Genomic DNA, 22,874 nt, shown 5'->3' with positions numbered 1-22,874 from the left:
CACTTTCTCTTTGATTTTCTTCCCCCGCTACTCCCCCCTCTTTCCTCCCCTGTTTTCTTTCTTTTTTTTGAAGAGCAAGTTGCGATAACAGATATTAAAGTTTTGCATCAGGTCCTTTCAGCACCCACCAGGGGATCTTTCTTTTTCAACGACTTTACGGAAATGCTTGACAACTGGGCTCAATCAGTCAAAAAGAAAAGAGCAGTTCTGTGTATAAACCAGAAAATTGCTTGAGATTTGCCCCCCCCCCCCTTCCTTCTAAATAAAAAAAAGCTGCCATCTGAAGCAGATAGTGCTGAGTTCTGGAGTCGGTGGTAGTGTGTCTCGTGTGTGTGTGTGTGTGTGTGTGTGTGTTGAGGACACATGTGTTCCAGGTCTTGTTTTGCCATCTGCTAAGTCATACGATGAGGAATTTATGAAACCTTCTTGCATGTTGTCAAACAGACTGTCAAGTATGCAAGTTATTAGGGTCACTGTGTGTACAAACATGGTTTTCATTCCTCTTTGGGAATCTGAGTTTGCCTCTTTTATGGTATTTTTCCTCCCTGAAAAAGGGCAGAAAGATGAGGATGGTTGTGTTAAAGCAATTGCGGGTATTCTGGAAATTTTTCTAATCATTGGCAGGAAAGATGTGTTGTAGGCATGGGTTGTTGAATGGAAGGACAAAGGTTTGTGTGTGGTCATTTGCTGCTGGAATGGCATGTTGTGATTGTGGGGGAGCATCTGAGAGCTTGACGGACCCTTGTTCTCCCATGTCCACACATGCAAGCTGGAACGAGGATTTCATTAATTATATTTATACACCACCTGTTCCCAGCGATTGGAACTCTGAGCAGATGGAGTTCATTTTGATATGAATTCACCCAAATTGGCTAAGTTCTGCACATCTGGGAGAATCTCTTGAGATTTTTCTGAACAAGCCCGATAAGGGAGAAAGCAGAGTTGGCAGATGCGTCCCTCCAGGTCCCTATTTCAAGAGCTCAGCATGGCTGGGCTCCTGGGCCTGTTTGCCCAAGAGCAAGCAGGCAGCCGAACATTTGCTGGGATCATTATGTCCAGGGGAGGAAAACCACTTGGAATACAGAGTCTAAGCTTACAGGTGTGTCTAAGCGCAGGCACAGCCACTCATTTTCTGCATCTTGAATCAGATTCTTCGAGTTCCCTGAGCCAAGCCCCCATCATCTTGCTTAGTTCTGTCAGCATTAAACTTGGAAATGTTTTCATCGGGTTTGTTCTAGAAGCAGCTCACAGCCAATACCCCTGTGTCCCCTGAATGCCACGCCTGTGCCCGAAATCGCTCAGACTCTTTTCTGATGGGATGGTTGCACATTCTTGTAAAGCATTTTTATTGCACAAGCTTGGATGGACTAACACGCCCCCATGTGTGGAACTCACAACAGCCCTGTGAGGTGGATTAAGTGGGGGAACAGCAGGGCCAGGGACACCCAGAATGCTCTCCGAGTTTGGGCTTCAGTCCAGGGTTCCTCAGTTACTGTTCTGGAATTGTGATTGCTGGCATTGAGGGGGGACTTCGTGGGGCTCCTGGAAAGGGTCCACTTCTTAGCAGGGTCTTGTGGGAGCCCTTTCTTCCCCATGGCAACTTGTGTGTTGGGCTGCCTCCTACTCAGGTAGTGAGGAAGAGGAGAGGCCCCGGCCTGCTTGTTCTCAGCTTAACCAACAGGGGAGCGGAAGCCATGAGGAGAAGGAGGGGGAGACGCTGGTGGCCAAGTGGCAAGAGGGTAAACTCACTGTGGGGAGGCCGCTGCACCGCGCTGGCTTCCAGGGAAGGCCGGGAGCCCTTGTCCACTGCAGCTGTGGAGGAGCTCTCCGTGGTGCGAAGCCTCTTGGAAGCAGGTGGAGTTCAGCACCACGGACAGCGCCTAGAAAGGTCAAGAGGAAACCGCAATGGACGGGGCCTCGCTGGCTTGGAGAGGCCCCTCTTCCCTGTAGGTTTGGGGTATGTCTTCTCCAGCTTGATGTGGGGTGGGGGTCCCTGGAGGCCTGTGCTGGAGGAAAGGATGAAGGTCCTCAAAGTCACATCCCTGCTGTTGAGGCCGGCTGCCTGTCGGAGAAGTGTGCAGCGGGGTGAGGTGGGGGTGCTCCCTCGGACTTGCGTGTGTGCAGCTCTGGGGAGGTTACGAGGGCTATACCACATGCTTGATGGACCAAGTGTCTCCTTGCAGGACTAGAACCCCTGGCAGGTCCTGGAGAGGGTGCAAGAAAGCGGGCGTGCTACAGAAGCGCTGGGATGCATGCAGGCAGCTTGCGGGCAAAGCCGAAGGCAGCTCCTGCGTGTGTGCAGGGGGAGCCCTATCCGCGTGTTTCAAACGCTTATATCAAAGAGTTCAGGGCAGCTTTACCCCGAAGGCGAAGCATAAAGCATCACGATATGTGTGCAGGCTGGGGTGTGTCTGCGTAGCCCTCGGGTGGGCTGGGGAGAGGGCTGCCCGCCATCATAAAGGAAGAATTAGCCTCCATGGTCTGCCCTAGGCTGCTTGCAGTAGCCCATTCAGTATAAACAAAGAGGAGGTTTAATTGAGTAACGAGCTCTTAAAAGCTAATGGAGCGGCGAGGGGCAGTGTGGCCGCTGGAGTGGGAGCTGGACCCCCCTCTTTCACGGGCTGCGGTCGCTCGCTCGCTCACTCGCTCATTTGGACTTGCTTTCTTGTGGATGGGCAGGGAATGAGCCGGCTGTGGGGGAGGACAAAAAGTCCGATGCAGAACACACACGGTTGGTTTTCTTTCATGCCCACCCTGCGCCATCCAGATTCAAAGGCAGAGTTTGTGTTGTCAGCTTTCTAAGGTGCCACACAAAGAGCTCCTAGTGCAATTTTGGGTGCAATTCCATGCCTGTTTGAACAGGAAAAGCGTTTGGTGACGAGGATTTGCAGGAGGTACACAGGATGGCGCCTTCACTGGGGAACTATTGATGAACTGCTTATGTCAAAGACCTGTCCCAAGTGATGCACCAACACTCCATCTTCATGTGTAAAGCAAGATCACGGCTGGTTGGAAGAAGGAGGCTTTCAGGAGGGGTTCAAAATCCCAGACAAGTTCTTGTGCCTGCTGAGTTTGCACTGGTAGGCAGTTCCAGAGGGTGGGCACTATCCCGTTAAAAGCCATATTCTGAACTGGGATTTGCCAAAATCCAGGATACCATCAGAAGACTCTCTTGATGAGAATAGCAATGTAGTACTATCTTAATCTCTCAGTCTGTACATTATACTCTCTCTCTCTCTCTCTCTCTCTCTCTCTCTCTCTCTCTCTCTCTCTCGGTGGTGGTAGGAAAAAAGAGGTGGGGAAAACCTGAGTGTGATTATGGATAAAAGACTATGCATTGCTTTGAATGTCCTCTCCATAAAATTCCATGAAGAAGGCAAGGCAGATGAACAATAACAGCCTTGTCTGATGATTTTGGGGAGCTAGCAATTGAAAAAAGTTGTCCAAAGGGACCAGAATGTTCTGCAAGTTTCTGTTCCCAGTCATGGGCATTTTTACCCATGTGATGTAGGAATGTTTGTTTGCACAGCCAGTGTCTCCCCCAACTCCATGAGGTTTTATACAGCCTGAAGTGCCTGATCCAGCCTGATCTTGGAAGCTAAGCAAGTTCAGGCTTGGCTGAAATCTGGATGGGGGACTTAAATATTGTGAACTGCCCAAAAAGCTTTGGCTATGGGTGGTATGGAAGGGAAGTGGTAGTAATTTCTCATCTGCAAGATTATCTGGCAGTCTAGTGCCAAACCAGTCTGCAAAAGAGAAGGCGTTCCTTCTCAATGATCAGCTAAACTTTTTTTTAAGTCAACTGAACAAGCATGGGGAGAAGAGCTCCAGATGTTTTGACTTCACTAAGCAGAATCCATGACCACTCGACCAGTGGTTAAGAACACTTGAAGCTGACTTCCAAAGCATCTACCTTTTGCCCAGTAGAAAGCCTGGGCAGCAACAAAATTCTAGCTGGCTTTTGAAAATAAAGGCGGTAATTAGACTGCACTGCCTGGGAGGAAACTCCATGCGTGGGATGCTGCAGCTGAAACCCTCCTCTCTGACTTGGAGGGAATCCCTTTTAGTACATCACATTCTTGTGGAAGAGATTCAGGCTGGCTGGATTAATGTTTGTCCCATGCAGCTTTGGGGTGTCTTAGTCTTCCTGGTTTGCGTGCTGACCCTCTGGGCGTCCTCTGCCTTCCAGAAGCAGCTGAGCCTTCTCTGTGTTGCCCAGTTCTGAACTCAACCCTGAGCATAAAATTTGCAAACACAGGCAGCTACACAACAATGACTTGTCTGAGTGTACACTCCCTTAGGACTTTGCAGAAGGATCTTTTTGAAGGGGAATTTATTTTAAGATCCCCCCCCCACCCTCAAAATCCACACTAAACGCATCTTAGCGAGGGAGCGCGCTGTCAAAATCCTGGCTTTCTTTGGCAGTCCCAAGCCGCCCTCAATCGCCGCCCTCTTGTTTGTCAGGCTGAGAACCGTATCACTGCACCAGCTCCTGCTAATTCTGTGCTGGCCATTTAGTCACCCCCTTTTCACAGACCATTTCCCCCACAGAAATGTCTCCGGCTAATGAAGTGAGTGGGGCGACCCTGCAACAGAGCGAAGGTTTATGACCGTCTCTGCTGTGTGTATGCAAGTGTGAGAGAAAGAGAAAGGGGGGGACGAGGGAGCTGTCAGGGTTTGCAAAAGGTAGGTGGGGAGGACTTCGCAAAACTTCTGTGGGCTTACAAAAGAATTCGGGAGGGCTGAGAGCTGTGATTCCAAACATGGTCCGATGGCAAAGAAGGGTAATGGAGAAGCTTGTTCTTTGTGGCTTGTGGCACCAGCTGAGCCTATTTGCAGGTTCTGGGCCAGATTTCCCCAGCCTGCTACCCTCTAAATGCTGGCTGGGGATGCTGGTAGTTGTAGTCCAGCACATCTGGAAGCTAGAACTGTTCTACAATCACTTTATCTCCAGATATAGCAATCCTGCTCTGTAAAGACAAATGAAGAAAAATGCTCAAGCTAGTGCAGCATTCCACCCAGAAGTGGCAGTCAATTTCTGGGGCCGCCTTCTGATGTCCGTCTTAGTGGTTGGTGAATGAGGAAGAGGGCCTTTTCAGGGAGGCGGGGTGCACGTTCCCCTGCTTGGAACACGGTTCCTACTTAGGCCCACTAGTGCCATCTCTATGATCCTTTCAGAGCCAAGTTAAGAATGTTCTCTGTACCAAGGAATTTCACAGTTCTAAACAGCTTCCATGTCTCCCCCTTGTGCCATTTTAGCAGGTCTGGTGGCACTAACCTTGCTTAAGTGGTTCAAGTTTGGTTTTTGAACTCTCACAGCAAAATCTGTGACATTATTACTTGCATTTTATGTTATGGGTTGTTGTAAAGCACCCAGATGGCTTCAGTTACTGGCCAGTTGGGAACAAAAGCAGTGTGACTAACAATGACAAACAGAAGTTCAACCAAAACTTGATCTGGTGATTCAGGGAGCAGTGACCTAGTGTTTCTCTGAGTCATTTTGCTGGTTCTTCAGCTTGTTTCCTTGGCAATATTTCTTATTGAAGTCAGGGAAGCTTACTTCTGAGTAGACCTGGCTAGGATTGCACTGTTGTTCTCACTCCTAACCCCCTCTGATGGTAGGAAACCGCATATAACCTCTGAGTCTGCTTTCAAACCTTTGTGATTTTTGCAAGACCTTTTAAAAGGGGGAAATCCAAGCACAATTACTGTTTCCCAAAGCACCTCTAGCTTCAAAATGCCACTGCCACTTGAAATGTTTCACAAACCAGCTTAAGTTGCAGCCTTTTCTTTGGCGGGGTATTTCAGTGTGACCAAATTCTTTCTCCGGCAGCTCATTTGGCCTCAGGCCGCCTCATTTCACTGCCAACCACTCCCAACCAGGAGTTTCTAAACATGGGCTTCCAGCTGCAGGAAGGTCCCTGAAAAGGGAAAGTGTCCCCCTGTGGCGAATGCTCAGTTCCAAAGGTGTGAGGGGTCGCTATTAGCCTTGGATGTTCAGCTGATGCTTCATCACTGAGAGATGGTTGTTGGGCTTGTTCTCTGGATGGATGGAAACCTCTGCCCAGCTTCTGGGAGGCCATGCCTGGCCAAGCATGAGAAAGTGGCTCTCACGGAGCTCGGAAGTAGAGAGGTGGACGGTGGCTGAGGCTTCCCTGGGTAATCCAAGCGCCTGTGCTGCATCCTGGGACATGGTCTGCAGCAACGGGGGCCTTGTTTCTCCTGCGAGTTAAGCTGCTGCAGGATCACCTTGTGGGAGGATACAGGGCCAATCAGGACGGATGAGTTGCATTTCTGGGGCTTGATTTTTGCTCCTCTCCCTGCCTCTCTTCTTGTAGGAACATGGCATCCCCATCCCAGTGACTCCCTCCAGTCCTTGGAGCATGGATGAAAACCTCATGCATATCAGGTGAGGCAGTTTATGCGGGTCCAGTCCAAAGTTCTGCTTCTAGGCTTTGTCAGACAGACCCTCAGAGACTCCACAGGCGGGACACGTGTGCATATTGCCCCATGTAGTCTGTCCTGCTGTCTGGCGTTCTGGAATACAGTGTGCCTGTTCTTGGAGGCTCAACTCAGTTAGCCTGGCTAATGAGAAGCATCAGGCATGTCCTCCACCAAGGTGCCCAGCCCTTTTAAGGTGTCCATTCTGAGTTGACCTAGATAAGATGGACCACAATTCCCAGAATCTTCTAACCAACCTCCCAGGAGGCTGCCATATTGGAGAAAGATGAACTATGTACTTAATAGTTTTCCCTCTTGGAAGGAGAACAGGATGAAAAACTTGTAAAGTCAATGCATAAAGACATAAATAAACTGGTTGATTCTGGGGAGCAGCTAGAGTTGAATATTAGAACACATGATTTCTATCCAGAATATCTTAGTTGTAGTTGAGATCAGCAACAGATGCCCTCCTCTGGGAACCCTCTGTGAATGATATTAGGAGGGTGAGTACCCGGAGGAGGGCCTTCTCTGCGGTGGCGCCCCGACTGTGGAATGTGCTCCCCAGAGAGGTCTGCCTGGTGCCGTCGTTATTTGTTTTTCGGCGCCAGGCTAAGACCTTTTTATTTAAAACTTATTTTAAGTGTTAATTATGTAGTATTTTAAAAAAATTTAAGCCGAGATGCACTGGGTTTTAATATTTTTATGTGTAACTTTGTTTTTGCATAATTTTGTATGTTTTTGTTGCGATGGGGGCGGCATAGAAATGTTTTAAATAAATAAATAGTGCTTAGTATCCAGCAGTTGAAAATATTCAGAGAAGCCTGCCCCTCAGAGGAAGCAAAGCTGCATGGGCAAGCAAAATACAGCTGGTCATTTGCCCAAACCAGGTGCCACCTCAACCAGTCCCTGAGCTACTGCTGCTCCTTCATTCTAAGCAAACAATCCTATGACTTCTAGGTATTTCTGAGAAGGCACAGGATAATTCAGATTCCCAGATCCAGGTCAGAAATAGAAGTGGGAGTCCATGCTTGAATCCTGTTCACGGTTCCTTGCAGTTGGTATGGAAAGACCCTCCACACCACCAATCCAAGGAGCAGGAAAGCAACTTGGGACAACTTGGGGAAGACAAAGCCCCCCTCCCCCCGGGGGACATGGAGGGTCGGAGTCCAGCGCCCCCAGGATCTGAGGATTCCTAACCATACTCTCGTATCCATTCCTCCCTGTGCAGCTCTCTGGCTAAAAGGCCAAGCAGGAGGTGAAGCAAGGGGGGCTGCTTGGAGGCTCTAAGTGTGGGGGGCTGATGGGGCTGCACCCCGAATGGACACCTGCAACTACACTGGCCGAGTGGCTGTCAGCAAGCTTGCTCCCCGAGAGGCTGGCACGTTGGCCACTTGGGCCTTCCACTCCATCCTCCCCAGGAAAGCAGCTCTGGAAAGCTGCCCCTAAATAAGCTTTGCCCTCGGGCTCACAGAGGTCCTCAGCCCTGCCCTGAATGGGCCCTCATGGCACGGAGTGGCATTGCTGTGGGCCCGGGAGCCGTTCTGTGAAGCTTTTCACAGAACGGCTCCGTGTGCCTTTTGCGGGCTCTGCAGCACCGACGAGAAGGGGTCAAGGGCTGGAAGCTCTGGCCGTTGCCTGCATGCAGGCAACTTTTTGTGGGGGGCTGCTTGCAATGATTCCTCCTCCCTGCTGAAAGGGATCCGTGCAGCACCGGACTGAGACAATCACGCCCTCGGTCTCGTGGGCGAGAGTGCAGATGCGTGACTTTGCGAGGGGTAAAGGTGGGAAGCGAGGGCTAAGATAGTTGTGTGCTTTTCTGTGTGGGAAGCCGCACCCCTGCTGACTTGCTTTCTTCCATCCTTCTCAGCTACGAGGCCGGGATCCTGGAGAATCCACAGGTAAGTTACCTTTCCGACAACAGAAGAAACACTGGGAAGGCCAGTGCCTCAAAGCCCCTGCTTTGCATGCTGAATCGTGCAGGTTTAAACACCAGAAAGTTCAGGCAGGAACGGAAAAACCTGTCTTGCTCGAAAACTCTAACAGGCTAGCAGAAACATCTCTGAGTTTTCAGTGGCTCAAGGATGCCCCGCCCCCACAACAAAAGCTTTCCTGCTTCTTGATTTTTTTAACAAGCCGGGTACCAGTTATTCGATTCTTTTAGTCATTGGTTTGCGTTATTTTTATAAAGAAAGAGTCGCAAAATCTGGAATTAAGTCCTGTCCTTAGGGGAAGCAAAGAATGCCTTGGCTTCCAGATGAGCAGGTTCGGTGGCTTCTCCTGGGACCCCCCCCCCCCCCTCACACTCTCATATCAGGGACTGGCAATTCATTCCCAGCCTCTGCTGAAGGCCTTCAATCATTTTCTCCAAGGGCTTAAATGTTGCTAGTTTCTGGAATGTCCCTTCTTTGTCAGGAAGGATGGCCCTGGGTCGATGCCATCCATGGGGGAGGCTCTCTGGGAGAGGTCTGGGGACCGTGCCTCTGAACTGCATCTTTACCCAGATTCCCACAAGGCTTTTCGTGCGGCCCCAAGCAGCGCTGGCTCCAACTCTTGGGAGAGACTTTGCCAGCAGCTCCCTCCCCCGGAGCCTGGCTTCTCCCACCAGGGTCACTAACGGCTCTCCCCGCTCATCCTCCGTGCCAGCCTGTTTCCCGCTGGCTGGCCTGTGGTCCTAGATCCAAGGAGCAGGGAGCCCGTGGCCCTTCCAGCTCCTTTCCTGGGCCAGAGTGAGAAGCGGAGGACAAGCAGGTTACCATGGGGAACAGCAGAACTCACTCCGGGGCTGCGGCCCTCAGCCAGCACCCAGCCCTGCCTGCCCTGGATCCCCAGACTCACTTCTGGGGTGGGCACCCCAAGTGGGCACCCTCCAGCCCCCCCGGCTGGAGCCGTTCCAGATCGGCACGCCTGTCTTGCTGTGGCGAACCGGGGCACCGTTCTCGCGGCGGCATAATGGGGCCGCGCGGTTTTGTTGCCTGCTGGTCCTCGCCTTTTCTACTTCATGCTCCAGCAGGCACGCCACGCTCAAGGGAGTTACTTAAACTATCCATCAGCGCTAATTAGACAATCGGTTGCTGAGACGGAGGAGGAGGAGGGACCGGGGAGAAGTGACGGTGGCGGGGAAGGGAGGCAGGGACGACGTTCCATGCAGCCCCTGGTGCTGGGTGGCGTCTCTCCAGCAGCCGTCCTCACGGCTGGTGCCATGACAGAAGTCAGTCGAATCTTAGCCATTCCCGGGCGCCCAAATGGCCTATCCACAAAGGAAGATGCCTGTCACAGCTCTGCCCGATGCATCTTTCTCTGCCCATGCTTCCTTCCAATCCGGCATCACTCGGACAGGGTGGGTGGGTATTTATGCCCTGCATCTGCTAGTTCCCATGGAGATGCAGGTCTTAGAGGAGGCTGGCTGTTGTCTTCCTGTGTGAGTCCCTGCCCTGAGCTTAACTCCTTATAAACCCAGTAGGGAATAGATATTTCTGCTCCATCTTGGCTTTGAATAGGAGTTGGTCACTCACACTGAAGGGGCATGGAAAAATTGCTTGGGCATACTGGGTTGGCTGTGGAATATGGGCATGTCCATATTCAGTTGTTCTGGGTGTGTTGTTAAATCTGAAGAGCCACTGTCTTCAGAGAGACTTTTGCAGCGGTTCCGTACTATAGGCGAGGAATAGATTTAAGTGTTTCAATTTCTGTTCTGCCTCGTTTCTCATTTTTCCAATCTTAAGTTTGGTTCATCTCAAACAATTTGCAATTTTTTAAAAGTTTGCATGAAAATCTGTATGCCCTTTTGTTTGCTTCTCCCCAGATGAGTGATTTTTGTTTGCAAATTCGCCTGACATGTGCATTTTTGCAAGAAACTTGTCTGCATCATCACGATCTTTGCATTCATGCCCCACTTCCTTCTCTCGCATGTCACCCCAAAGTGACGTTTTTCTTTTGATGGGAAAACTCCGTTGCGAAATTTGGGGAAGTGCCAGTTTCAGTGGATTTCAAGTTCTGGTTGGAAAGAGTGCAAATTGCCTGAGTTCTGATGGACAGGCCAACCACGTGGGTTTCTTCCGCCGTCCTCCAGTGGACTTGGAGCAGGGGTGGATGTGGGGCAGGGGCAGAATCTTCCCCCCACACCCATCCCACTTTTCCCAAGTTGCTTTTCTCCTGGCTGGGGTAGGAGCTGAGACCCACGGCTTGTGGGGAGGAGGCTCCCAAAGGAACTCTCTGCCTGGTTTTTGGGAGCCCCCTGTTCCCCATTCTGTGGTTGACCCCACAGTTTCCTGACTCTCCATGGAACATGTTCAGGGCACTGGGGCTGTAATGGAAAGGAGGAGGCATGGCAGGGCCCTTCACCACCCCAGTGGATCCAGGTTCAAACTGTAGGAATCCAGCAAGGCCACATTCTAGCACACAGGTTGCCCTGCTGTCTGGCGTGACCAAGCCCTTCCACAAGGGTGTCCCGCTGGATGCCTGAGCCCTAGTTTCTGTCTCATACTTGGCTTGCAGCATTTGTGAGCCGGTAGCTAAGCTGTTGGGACCTCTTTCTGACCCTATCTCTTGTAGTGCTGGGGTCTCTCTATAAATGGGTCCATCTCGTTCTTCTCCAGGTCATGTCTGCATACATTCTTCCATAGGTCTGCCTTGGCCTGTTTTCTCCAGGTTTTTGTTCAGTTCTGCAAAAAATTACTTGATAGGCCCACATTTTTCCTAATGCAATGCATTTTGCAAGGCATCCTTTATGTAAACATGCATCTCTAACCATAAAGGCATTTAAGCACAACTTGGTCCTGTATTTCGGCAAAAATGGCCTTGTGAAGTCCAAAATCTGAAGAACTAGGGTCAGCCTCACAGATCAGGTTCCTTTGCACCAGAATCCAGAGATTCTTCCTGCCTCCCTTCTTCTGACTGACTTATCAACATAGGAACTCTGACTCAAAGCCCTTCTTCTTTGGAGACGAGGTCTTAACTTCACGGTGGCCACGGCTGTTGGTCTACCATCTCCAAGGCAGACGCGAGTCTCTAGAACGAACGCTTCATCTGATATCTCTTGCGTTCCCTAAAAGACTGTGCCCTCGGGGCCGGAGCCTATGAATGTGCAGCCAATCTAACATTAAATTTCTGTCTGCAGGCTTCCTTTTGTGCACTGTTATTGCATCTCCACGGATCAAAAAGGAATGCGAAGTGCCATCCCAACAGGCTGCTTTTGAGGAATCTGTCCGTCTTCTGTGGGCTTTGGGGTGGATAAACCACGGGAGGGGCTGGGGTGAGGGGAAGCGAGTGCAGCGTTCTCGCACGGTCCACCCCATCCTCTCCCCCCATCTCTCTCTCTCTCTCTCTCTCTCTCACACACACACACACACACACGTTGGCCCTCACCCCCCTGGGTGAAACGCACCCCCCCAAAGACCTGCCAGCCGGAGGGATTTGAAAACAGATGGTTGAACTATTTTCTGCCTCTGTGAGGCCCAATTGAGGAGCAATGAGGCAGCTAATGCCAAGAAAGATAGAAATTTACTTGCTTTAACTTCATATGGCACCCTGAAAAGGGTTCATTCAGAGCGAGGCGCAGCAATACCAACCTGGATGAATAAACCATTTGCAGCGTCGATAGCTGTGCATCATGGTTTAGTTCATGGACCATTTGCTTCCAATTTTTTATCTTCTTGCCCTGTTTCTCTCCCCTTTCCTTGTCCCCCTCCCCTCCCCCCCCCCCCCCCTTTTCCATTGCCCCTCCATCCCTTTAAAGATAACATTGCAAGACCAGGCCTCCTGCGGCGTGGGATAAATAGAAGGCATTGATACACCGCAGCCAACCTACGTGTCATCCAAGCGGTGGCTTTTTAGAGAGCAGAGAAAAAGCAGCGAAGCACCATTATGACGGAATGCGAGCCAAACCCTATTTCTTTTCATTCCAATTTAGCTCTTTTATGTAATGGGTGCTTTTGCCGTCAGCTTAGAAAATTGCCAACTTACCCAACTTTGCCTTCGGGTGTTTGGTTAAAGCGTTTTAAATATTCCCTCCTCTTCGCTCGGCTCGCACAGACCTCATCTGTCTTCTCCTATTTGCTTCTCAGTCCTCCTCTCCTACCCACCCTCTGTTGCACTGCCAACTCCCTTGAGTGCCAAAGTTCCCCCCCACCCCAGAACCCCGTCATTGCAGAGCAGGCCGGATGCTCCCCGGCTTAATCATAAACACATCAAGGCTACGAAAAGGGCAGTTGATGCAAAATTGGAATCTGCCGTCCGTGTAATTTGGGTATTGGCACATCTTGAGTATACATAGAACGGTGGTTAAAAGGAAGGAACCAAGCAAAAACATGCAGACGTCTTTCATTAATGCCCCCGCTAGGAAGGCACAGCGAAATGAGAAACAAGCAACTCGCTCTGCTTCGGGGAGGGAGGTCTCACCATTAACGTTGCGCTCCGGGTCTCTTTACCTGTGTTTGGGCACGGATGTGCTCCTGCAGCTACACGTTTGGAAATTGCCATAGCTGCCTCCCTCTCTCTCTCTTTTTTTTTTTTTTTTGCAGGAATAACACAAAAGCTGTGTTGTGATGTCATTGCGTGATGCGTTTCCCAAGCCCCAAAGTCATAGTCCAGGAAGTGACGGAACCAAGATAGGATGCTATGCCGGTTTTCAGATGGCAGTGCAATAGGAGAGCAGAATTTAATTCTGAAATGATCTGCCCCAGTGTGTTTGAAGCTCGGAATTAGTTGGTCCTACTTCCAAGCATTAGAGAGTCTGTGCTATTCTACTCTCTACTTGCAAGTTTTGCGGAATATTGTGCATGCTGTTTTAGTTGCTTCAGTTTTTGACCGATGTCTTCTAGGAATGGGGCAGAAACTGGTTCAGTAAAGCATTTTGATGCCTGTGCACCCATTTGCGCTTCTGAACCACTGTGCCAGCCAAAACATTGAAAGTCATGCTTCTCCAAATTTCATGACAGTTCTTTGAGCAGGAAGCAGGTGCAAAAATACATTGCATTAGGGGAAATGTCCAGAAATGTATTATAGTAAAAGAAAGGCTTGCAAAAGTCAAGTTTATTAGGCAAAAATGCATTGAGAAAATCCAGCAAATGTGCACAAATCTTATGAATACAAACTTTTTAAACTTAAAGTTTGACGTCTGGGATAGACTGGATGGAAGCCTGGGGAAATGAGAAATGGCTGGCATCAAATGAGGAGCATTTTGGGAATTGCAACAGCTAGAAAGAGCCACCTGCTAAATAAATTGGAGGGTTGGAAGGGGCCAGGAAGGCCACCGGGTCCAGCCCGCTGCTGTTGCAAGTCACCAGTTACAACATCCCACTCAGAAGTCTGGGCCCAATTTAAGGTGGTGGCGATGGCCTGTAAAGCCCTAAATGGCTTGGGTCCGGGATACCTGAAGGAGCGCCTTCTTCCCTATGCACCCTCCTGCCCCTTAAGATCTGGGTTGGCGGTCCTTCTTTGGGAGCCCTCCTTGAAAGAGATCAGGAGGGTGGCTACCCAAAGGAGGGCCTTCTCTGCAGTGGCACCTCGATTGTGGAATATGCTCCCCACAGAGGTTCTCCTGGCACCGACAGTTTTTTCTTTTTGGTGCCAGGCAAAGCCCTTTTTCTTCTCCCATTATTTAAATGCTTAATTGGTTTAAATTGTGATTTTATTGTGAATTGCTGGATGTTGTGCCATTTTTTAAATCTGTTTGTAAAACCATCCTGAGACACTAGTAATGGGACAGTCTATAAAAGCTTTAAATGAATAAGTAGCTGTCTAGTTTGGCCTTGGATGCCTCCCGTGTGGGAGAGCCCCCCACCTCTCCAGCCAACTGGTTCCACTGCCATATTGCTCTGACCGTGAGGAAGCTTCCTGATCTCTAGCCTGAATCTGGGTAGGACATAGAATAATCAGCTCAAGTTGCGACAATACTACAGTGGAACCAGCTGCCTGGAGAGGTGGTGGGCTCTCCTACACTGGAGACATCCAAGGCCAAACTGGTACAGCCCTACTGTACCTTTAAAGTTTGGGAAAAGATGTTCTCATTTATTCTGCTTGCATTCTGTGCCTTCTCCCACGAGCTCAGGGTGATGGCCAAAGATGGCCACCAGTATGGAATTACATGAAGACGGTGTATGATGCCTTGATGGAGGGGTCAGAATACCAGCCCTGTGAGGAAAGGTTGAGGATTTTGAGTGTTTTTGTCTTGGGGGAAAAAGGTGACCTTGGGAACCTGAGTGGTAGGATTTTAATACCATTGTAGATGGAATATGTAACAAAACTTTGCAGGAACGCTCAGCAATGGCCCAGACTGGATGCCTTCCAGGTATGGCATACTGCTTTAGTCATGAAGCTCTTCCTGGCGTTCAGCCAGAACCTCGATTGCTATAACCTGAGCCCATCTTCCTGTACTCTGGGATGGTCGAGAAGAGATTCTGTCCTTCCTCTTTCTGACAGCCTTTCCAGTATTTGTAGCGCGCTATTTCATCTCATCTCCCCTCAGCCGTCTTTTCTCCAGGCTGAACGTGCCCTGTTCTTTCCATCTCTCTCGGCTTTGTTTCCAGTCCACAGATCATCCTTGCCACCCTCCTCTGAATGCTTTCCAGCTTGTCTGCATCTTTCTTAAACTGTGGTACCAGAACTGGACATAGTATTCTAGGTGAGGCCGCACCAGTGCTGCACAAAGAGGAACTCGTACTTCACGTAATTTGAAAGTGATGCTTCTCTTAATGCAGCCTAAAAGAGTGTTTCCCCTTTTTGCAGCCACACACAAGAGGGAAGACCTGGAGTGGCTCCAACCCCCCTCTAACGTTCCTTTGCGGGCTCCCCTGCACCACCCCTGAAAACAGCTCAGTGCAGTTTGCACATGCTCAGTGGCCATGCGACGCAACTGGCTGTTGAGAAGGAGAACAGGGCAAGGGCGCAGAATGGGTGGGACAGAAGGATGAAGAAAGTGAGCAATATAAACAGATTAGAAGTACTTTGATTCTTCAGTACCAAACCTACTGTGAGATGCCAAGGTATGGTAGACAGATTTCTGATTTTTCTCTAAGCTATTTTTTTACCATAGGAAGAGTTCCAGAGGATTTAATTTCCCTCCTAGGAAGCTCTAAACCCTTCATCATTTTTGGTTCTGCACCCAGTTCTTCTGTTATTTTTCTGGCTGGCTGGGGCATGCTGAGAGCGAAAATCCTTTTTTTCTGTCTAAACTTGCATCAGTTTTGCCTTTTTTCTCAGTCTAACCCTGTCTAGAATTGTACCTTAACTTATGTATTTAAAAGATTTATATATTGATCTACATCAGTGCTTCCAGGGTGGCTCACAAAAGCAAAGAGGACACTTTCAAAATGACTTTAAAAGGCAGCAAAGGGAAACATGTTAGCATAAAACCTTAAAAGCACCGGGAATATAAATATGCATGTCTAGCAGAGTTGTAACACATTTTGGGTACCTGAAGAGATGCCATGTAGAAGGGGGCAAAGATTTGCATGGTCTTGCCCAAGAGGGCATTAATTAATTAATCAATCAGGCATTAATCCTAATAGGGGCAAGTGATAAGAAGAAAGATTTGGGGTGAACCCCAGGAGAGACCTCAGAGGAACAGTGTGACAATGAAGCCCGTTACCTGGAGTAATGCATGAGCTCTCCTTCACTCCGTGCTTTTTGGGTGCTAGTTCTGGACTTCACGTTTGCAACATTTACAAATCTTTCTGTGTAAAGAAATGCCAGAGCAGCGACATAGGGGGTGCATCAAACAGGAGTCAGCTTTGACGGCCAGCTTTGCCTGAGGATGGTTCTCTATTCAAATAGCTGCCAAGGACAGCCCTGTTCACATCACTGTCCAGTTCAAATCTGGCTTAAAGAGAAAGCTCTGTCAGAACTGCTGAAGTGCCTCGAAGTTCACCAGCACCAGGACAGAGTGGGTCTAGATGGGGAGCCACACTTCTCTTGTAAGGATCATACTAATTTCGAAACTGGCACCTGTACCATTCCGTATAAAGAGGACAGCACACACATGCAAATTAGCTGCAAATCTGTGTTGTCGTCTCTTTTGTGTGATGCCTAATTGACTGCCACACCTCCCAGTCAATGTTTTTATGGAAAAAAACAGTTGGCACCAAGGAAACTTCCCAAGGAAAGGACTTCCCTAAATAGGGTGTTACAGGGAACAGAGGAGAACAGTGGGAATCACTGTGAGATAAAAATCCATTAAAAATCAATTTAAGCTCTAATGACCTTCTTGCTAAAGGGGGGGGGTGCCTGTAGGGAGATAGCCAGCCACCCCGCTCTTCGTGTTAGAGGCCCTGACACCCAGAAGCAATCGGCAAACCATTTGGATCCATAGCAGCGTGACAGCTAACCAGAGACGCGGCAGGCCCAGTCACACCCTGCAAGATGAACCGGGCAGGTTTGCGCAGCAAGCGATTCTCCTTCCGAGTCTCTGGCCTCTTGGTGGCTTTCCACATTCAGCGCAGCGTCTTTGCCTGGGCCCAGCCGAGAACAATGATCCAATCCAAGGCATGCAAACTTCGCCCGACATCCCTGCAAATTCCATGCTTGTAGCTATGGAGACCACTTGTGAATCTCCCAGAAAAAGTTGCTCCCAGAGAGGACCCGGAGCTGCTTCGCATTTGCATGTGCTCATGCAGAGGTTGAGATGCTGGTGGAGAACCAATTATCGTTTCAAGGGAAGTAGGATGTCATTTGCCTTGGCGTGGAAGATTGACCAGGAAACTTGCGTGTTCCGCTTCTTCGGTCTGTTCTCCAGGGCCAGCTGCTCCTTTGGGTGGTGGTTGACCTTTGAACAGGACTTGGCCTGGGCAGCCACTCAAACAGAGGACGCCTTCAAAACAGAGGACACTTGCCTGGTGGCCCTTTGAAGAGAGCATTGTCCTCTGTGAAGGAGAACGCATGGTCACCCTAGCTCAACATCAGCAATTTTATAAATGTCATCTTTGTCGTTCGGCTTTGTCCATTTCGGCACTGGGCCATTTCTGGCCATTTGTCACTTCTGCAGAGAGGATGAGTTGGGAGAAGAGGTTGCGGGGGGGGGGGGGGACCAGATTTTGCTAAATTGCAAAGCCAACAAATAGAAGAAAGCATTTATCTCCAGTCTCCCAAAGAGTCCCCGTTCTCCCCTGTATTTTTTAAAGAAATTGTTGCTTCCGTTCCACCCCTGCACTTATTGCAATCCTCCAAATGGAGAAACTCATTAGAAGTGCTGGAAGTATCAGCTAATTATGGAACGCATCCATTTTTCCACTGGGCCGGCTTTAAGAGATAAGACAGCCCTCTGCTATAAAGTCTGGGGAGGGGAATATTGTATACACACGGAGAGATAAAGGTTGATGTGTTTTGAAATGGGTTTTTGCTTTGTTCCTCTATTTTCCCCTGGGTGTATTAACCTCGGGGACACCGTCAAAAAGCACAGTCAACAAGAGCACCTGCTGAGGTCAAGACTCGTCATTAGTTTTTCGGTCAGTGCAGAATAAACCCCTTTTTTTCCACGGCTCGCTCGCTCTCTCTCCATGGCTGGGCTCCGTCTGCCTCCGTCTTTTCCTCTCTGCCGAAGTCACACTTTTCCTGCCTGAGTTGCTCCTCCATAGCTATTCCATCTCCAGCTGTGGGGGCGTTAAAGAAAAAAGATGAGATCAAGTTGAGGGGAAAAAATTGTCTGATTTTCCTGGCCCTTTGTTCCCAAGCACCTCTGGCACTCTGCTTTTGTGGAGGCAGCCAGGCTCGCAGTCCTTGGTGGGCCTTTAATTTTTTATTTTTCGCTGTCGGTGCACTCTCAGGCTTTTAGGGTAGGTTGAAAAGGGTACGGAAGTTGTTGCTTGGGTGCGTGGATAATAGATGCGTGTGGAAATATGCAGGAGGAAGGTGGCCAAGGAAAGCCGTGGCGGCTTGATGCAACCTCCGCTCGAGCCGGTGTACCGCTGAGTGCTGGATGAAGAAGGGTGTGCGGGCGCGCCTCGTCCCACCGGGGCCCCAGGCCAATATATCCTGGAGGCCCCAGGTTGGGAAAAACGGTATAGACGGCCATGCCCACGCTCAGCTTCCAGTCTGTCTGCTCTCTATGTTTTTATGGAGCATATGTATCTTAGTTCTTCCAGCGCTGAGCAGGCCCAGCTCTGCTAAGCTCCAGCGAGGTGGTTTCTACCTGAGCTGTCCCACTGACCTGTTTTGGAGGTAGAGCCCTGGGTCAGATCCAGCTGAGCCTATTCATGTAGCTACGGTTGTATCGTGTGCAGTTCCTCATCTTCACATTGGCTTGGCTTGTCTTCTGGGAGCTGAAGACAAAGCAGACGAGACACAAGGCGAACACCACCGCTGGCTGCATTTCCCATTCTTCGGTCTTGGTGTTCGGTTCGGGATGCCTCTTGTACAAGGGGGTGTGAGGAATCCAGTGGATGGGAGGAAATCTGGGGGATTTTCAAAATCCTTCCCCCCATGCCCGGAATTTGGTTTCTTGGCCCTGCATTGCCACTCACTCGCCATTGCACAAGATATTTTACTACCAAAGGACAAGATGGTGCCCCTCCCCAGTCCATGTAAAGAGGAGCCACCAGCAGAACCTTTCTTTGAAGCTAGCACCTGGGCAGCGTCACACCTGAAGACAGAGGGCTAGCTTGGAAGGCAGCTCCCCTCTCCATCGCCTCGGTGCCACCTCTGGGATCTGCCACCGGAGGAGGTGAATACCTCACTCTGCCTTCTGGTAGGGCCAGCCTCGGAACAGGCCAAAACCTCTGTTGGGATGGAGTTCCACAAAAACCACCATGCCAGGCGGGTCAAGATGCTGCACATGGCCCCATCGTTAGAATGGATTCGAGCCATGCTGAAGGCGGTTCCGCCCCTCCGGAGTAATTCCATGGGTTCTTCCCGCTTGGGTCCTTTTATCGACCAGATCCGCAATTCCCGTCTTGCCTGGGGCAGGGGGAAGGGTCTCCAAGAACAACAGTGATGGTTGGCAAACCCTGCTAGCAGGGTTGTGTGTGCTGGTGACCACACAGCTGCGAGCCAGCAGGTGCTTTTGCAGCCACCTCCTCCCTGGTCCAGAATGACCAGAAGAACGCAGAGCCCGCCTTTCAGGGCTTGTTTGCGGTGGGGCACCGTGGTAGAAACAAGGGGGATACATCCATAGCATCTGCACTGTTCTCACTTGCAGGGACCTGGCCTTTAGGTTTCATACCTCCAAAGATCCAAATCCTCAGTATCTGACTGAATTTTGATTCCTGCTTTGCTTTTCTTACAGAACCAGGCGCCTCCTGGCCTATACACCAAGACGAAAGATCCTGCTGCAGCACCAGACACGGCAGCCGTCCTAGAGATTGAATTCAAGAAGGGTGAGAAGAGCATCCTTGCAGTGCGTTGGTGTGGCCACGGGGGAACGCTTCACGCCATGCAGGGCTGTTGTGCAAGGGGGCAGCGCTAGGTTCTGGGGCTAATCTAGGAGTCGGGCCCAAAAGATAAAAGGAAAAGCACAGCTTTGCATATACGCGAAAGTCAGCAAAAGAGGAGAGAGACCTTAGAGCAGTGATGGTGAACCTTTTACAGGCCGAGTGCCCAAACTGCAACCCAAAACCCACTTATTTATCATGAAGTGCCAACACTGCAATAAAACCTGAAAACTGAGGTTTTACATTAGAAAAAAACATCTCACAGGCAGTCCAAGCATCTCCCTCCCTCCCTGGCAGCGCATTGACCGGCCATGCGAAAGCTCGGACGAGTCGCGGCTAATGAGTCACGGCTTGTAACGCCATCGCCTGGCACCGCTGCTCCTTTCCGAGCATGCGCATGGCCCCCGTGCGCGCCGTTATCCGATGCTCGGCTGCTGGGGCGATGCTGGGGCGACTCGGCTCACGTGCCGACAGAGAGGGCTCTGCTTGCCCGCTGCGGCACACGTGCCATGGGTTCCCCACCACTGCCTTAGCGTATGTGCAGATTTGCCTATGCAACTTTGTGCGTCGGCTTTCTCTCATGGGCCCGAGCCTGGGATTGTTCGGGCACCTCGCCCTGCGCCTGTCCAGCAGGGCTCTTCACATTGCCCCCACCTTCCTTGCGATTCTGCCCAGCTGCTGCAGGGGGTGAGGCTGCCTCTTTCAGCCGGGAGGAGGACGTGCCAAAGCTTCCACGCTCCAAACGTCTACGTTTCTTGATGCAGCTCAGTTGCGCTGGAGTTTATTCGCATGCCTTGCTGCTATTCATCAAGCAGAGCAACCCAGCAATGAGCAACCGAACTTCTGTTGGTTCATCTCATGGTTCTGATTGAATTTCCTGCCCCTTTCTTCACTTCCAGACACTAGCCATGAATGGGCTTGCTTGATCAGGACAAAGGCCCCTTAGGTCGATCAGGGCAAGATGGCAACATTTTCCCTTGTGCTATGTCCCGGGAAGTGCTACTGACAGGTAGAGTGCCCCTGCATCTGGAGCCTCCATTCCAAAGCCACAGTGAATAGCAGAGAGGCTGTGCCCCTTTGTCTCTTAACCGAACCTCCTTCAGCCTGAGGGCTGGATTCTCTTTCTGAGAAGCTCCTGAGACAAAATCCCAGGAGAGGGCAGGTGTTTGAGGCAATGCAGGTTGGGTCAAACTTTTTTTAAAAAAACCCAGCCTGTTGTATCTTACCAGACTGAGTGCAAAATTCTGAAGCTGGGGCTCATCGTCATCTGGAGCATACCCTGGGGCACCAAGGCTGTCTGTGCCCTTGTGCAAAGTCTAGCAATAGCATCCAGGGGCAAAAGGGGAGGGACACCCCGAGTCTTGTCTGCTCCAGTCTCTTTCCCTCCCCACCCCAAAAGACCCCCCCTTTACCCCCCCCCAAGTTACACTCCAGATGTCAAAGAACAGCCAGTATCGTACAACCACCCCGATAAAGTCTGGGGCCACAAAACTGCGGGAAAGCCGGTGCAAAAACTGGAGGAAGGGGTGGAACCAGGGGAAGAGGTGTGGTCCCCTGAGAAGCCCTGGAGGGCTCGTCTGGGACCCCAGGAGGGCTGGGTTTGGCAGCCAGAGCGGAGACGGCGGTGCCCCTGACGGAAGGCATCGCTGCCGCTCAGAGCAGCATCGAGCACACTTTCCTCTGGAAAAAGCGCCTCGAGTCTCTGCACATCCCAGGCCTAAAGGCGATGGATGCAGTGGGGCGTCCCTGACTCAAAGCGCTGGAAAACGGTTCACAAAACAGCTCCCTGCCTCAAAATGTTATAAACCTGCAGCATGTCCCCCCTCAGTTGCCATTTCCCCTGTAAGTTAATAAGTTTACTGCACGCCCTAAAATTCCCAACCCTTTCCTTGTGGGGAAGGAAGAGGCTGTAGCGCCACAAGCCAACTGGTTACCCGCTTTGGTGTCCATTTGGTGCCTTTATTTTCTCCAGGAGGTGAGCAGACCACCGAAATGCAAGCATTCCACGTAGGACTACTGGCTGGTCATGGAGCATCCAGAAATACTCGTCCAGCTCATTTTTGAGGGTTTTGGAAACTCTTCTTGGTCTCTTTCATGAAACCACCACAGTGCTTTTTCTCCCGAGGAGTGGACTTAGTCCCTGGCAATGGATCGCCCTTCCCAGTGCAGTTAATACTTTGATTAAAGTCTCCCATCAATTCGTTAGCAGGTCTAAACAAAGACCCACGCCGGAGTTCTCCATGCTGGCCTCCAGGTCTGTCCAACTTCCTGTAGGATAACGGACAGCTATGATGAGGCTTATTAACTCACTCCCGGTCTTTAGACGCAGCCCCTCCTCCACCCTCCACACACATCCTCATTTTATCCCCCACTTAATTTATTTGAAGTTCTAATCTAATTATTAACTATTTTAAAAGGGATAAGCCACTTTCTCAGACAATGCCCGCGCCTCGCCGAGCGAGTTCCATCTGATAGCCGAGCGAAAGGCGACAATGGCAGGGGAAGAGGGGGCGAGGACGTGGGGGGTGCCCTTCGCGTCGGCGAGAAAGATTTAGGGTTCATTATCACAGGGGGCTTACATTTAATAGCCGTTTAGAGCCTAATGCATGGGCTCCCAAGCCTGCCAGACCCCCTCTGAAAAAATAAAAATAAAATATAGAGAGGGCTTAAAATGAAGAAGCTAACCGAATCTCTCGGCTACAACAGTGGCCCTTTGTAACGGAGACTCGAAAGACGGCCATTGAGTCCTGATTAGCGACCGATAAAGCTCTATATGGTAATGAGGAGGGCAGATGGAAGAGAGATTAGCCTCGAACAGGCTTCCCCCTTTTCTTTTGTGGGTCTCTCACAGCTCCCCTCTCCTCCCTGCCCCCCATCCTCTGCGGCTGTTTCCGTCTACATTTATTGCTCATTTCACACCGCTCAAGGGGGAGCCCGAATGCGTCTTTCTCTCGCGTCGCCACCTCTGGCCCTCCCCGTCAAGATCCCTCTCTTCTTTCCTCATCACCCCCTGCCCCCTTCCCCCCCTTGAAATTTCTTGAAAAAGAGAAGAAAGAAATAGGTGTACTAATGAAT

The 22,874-nt window shown here is 50.4% G+C and overlaps 1 protein-coding gene across 2 annotated transcripts in view; it reads left to right on the top strand.

The window, feature by feature from the left end:
- Positions 1–22,874, top strand: part of ASS1 (argininosuccinate synthase 1) — an 80,640-nt gene that overhangs the window by 23,429 nt on the left and 34,337 nt on the right. For both annotated transcript variants that reach the window (XM_044440166.1, XM_044440167.1), the window contains 3 exons: positions 6,339–6,409; positions 8,309–8,339; positions 19,655–19,745. In XM_044440166.1, the coding sequence (XP_044296101.1) occupies positions 6,339–6,409; positions 8,309–8,339; positions 19,655–19,745 (193 nt within the window). The remainder of the gene's footprint in view (positions 1–6,338; positions 6,410–8,308; positions 8,340–19,654; positions 19,746–22,874) is intronic.

Source organism: Varanus komodoensis, unplaced genomic scaffold (genome assembly GCF_004798865.1).
Source record: "Varanus komodoensis strain SLA01 unplaced genomic scaffold, ASM479886v1 scaffold36, whole genome shotgun sequence".
NCBI lineage: Eukaryota > Metazoa > Chordata > Lepidosauria > Squamata > Varanidae > Varanus > Varanus komodoensis.
This window is presented reverse-complemented; position numbering and strand designations above follow the sequence as displayed.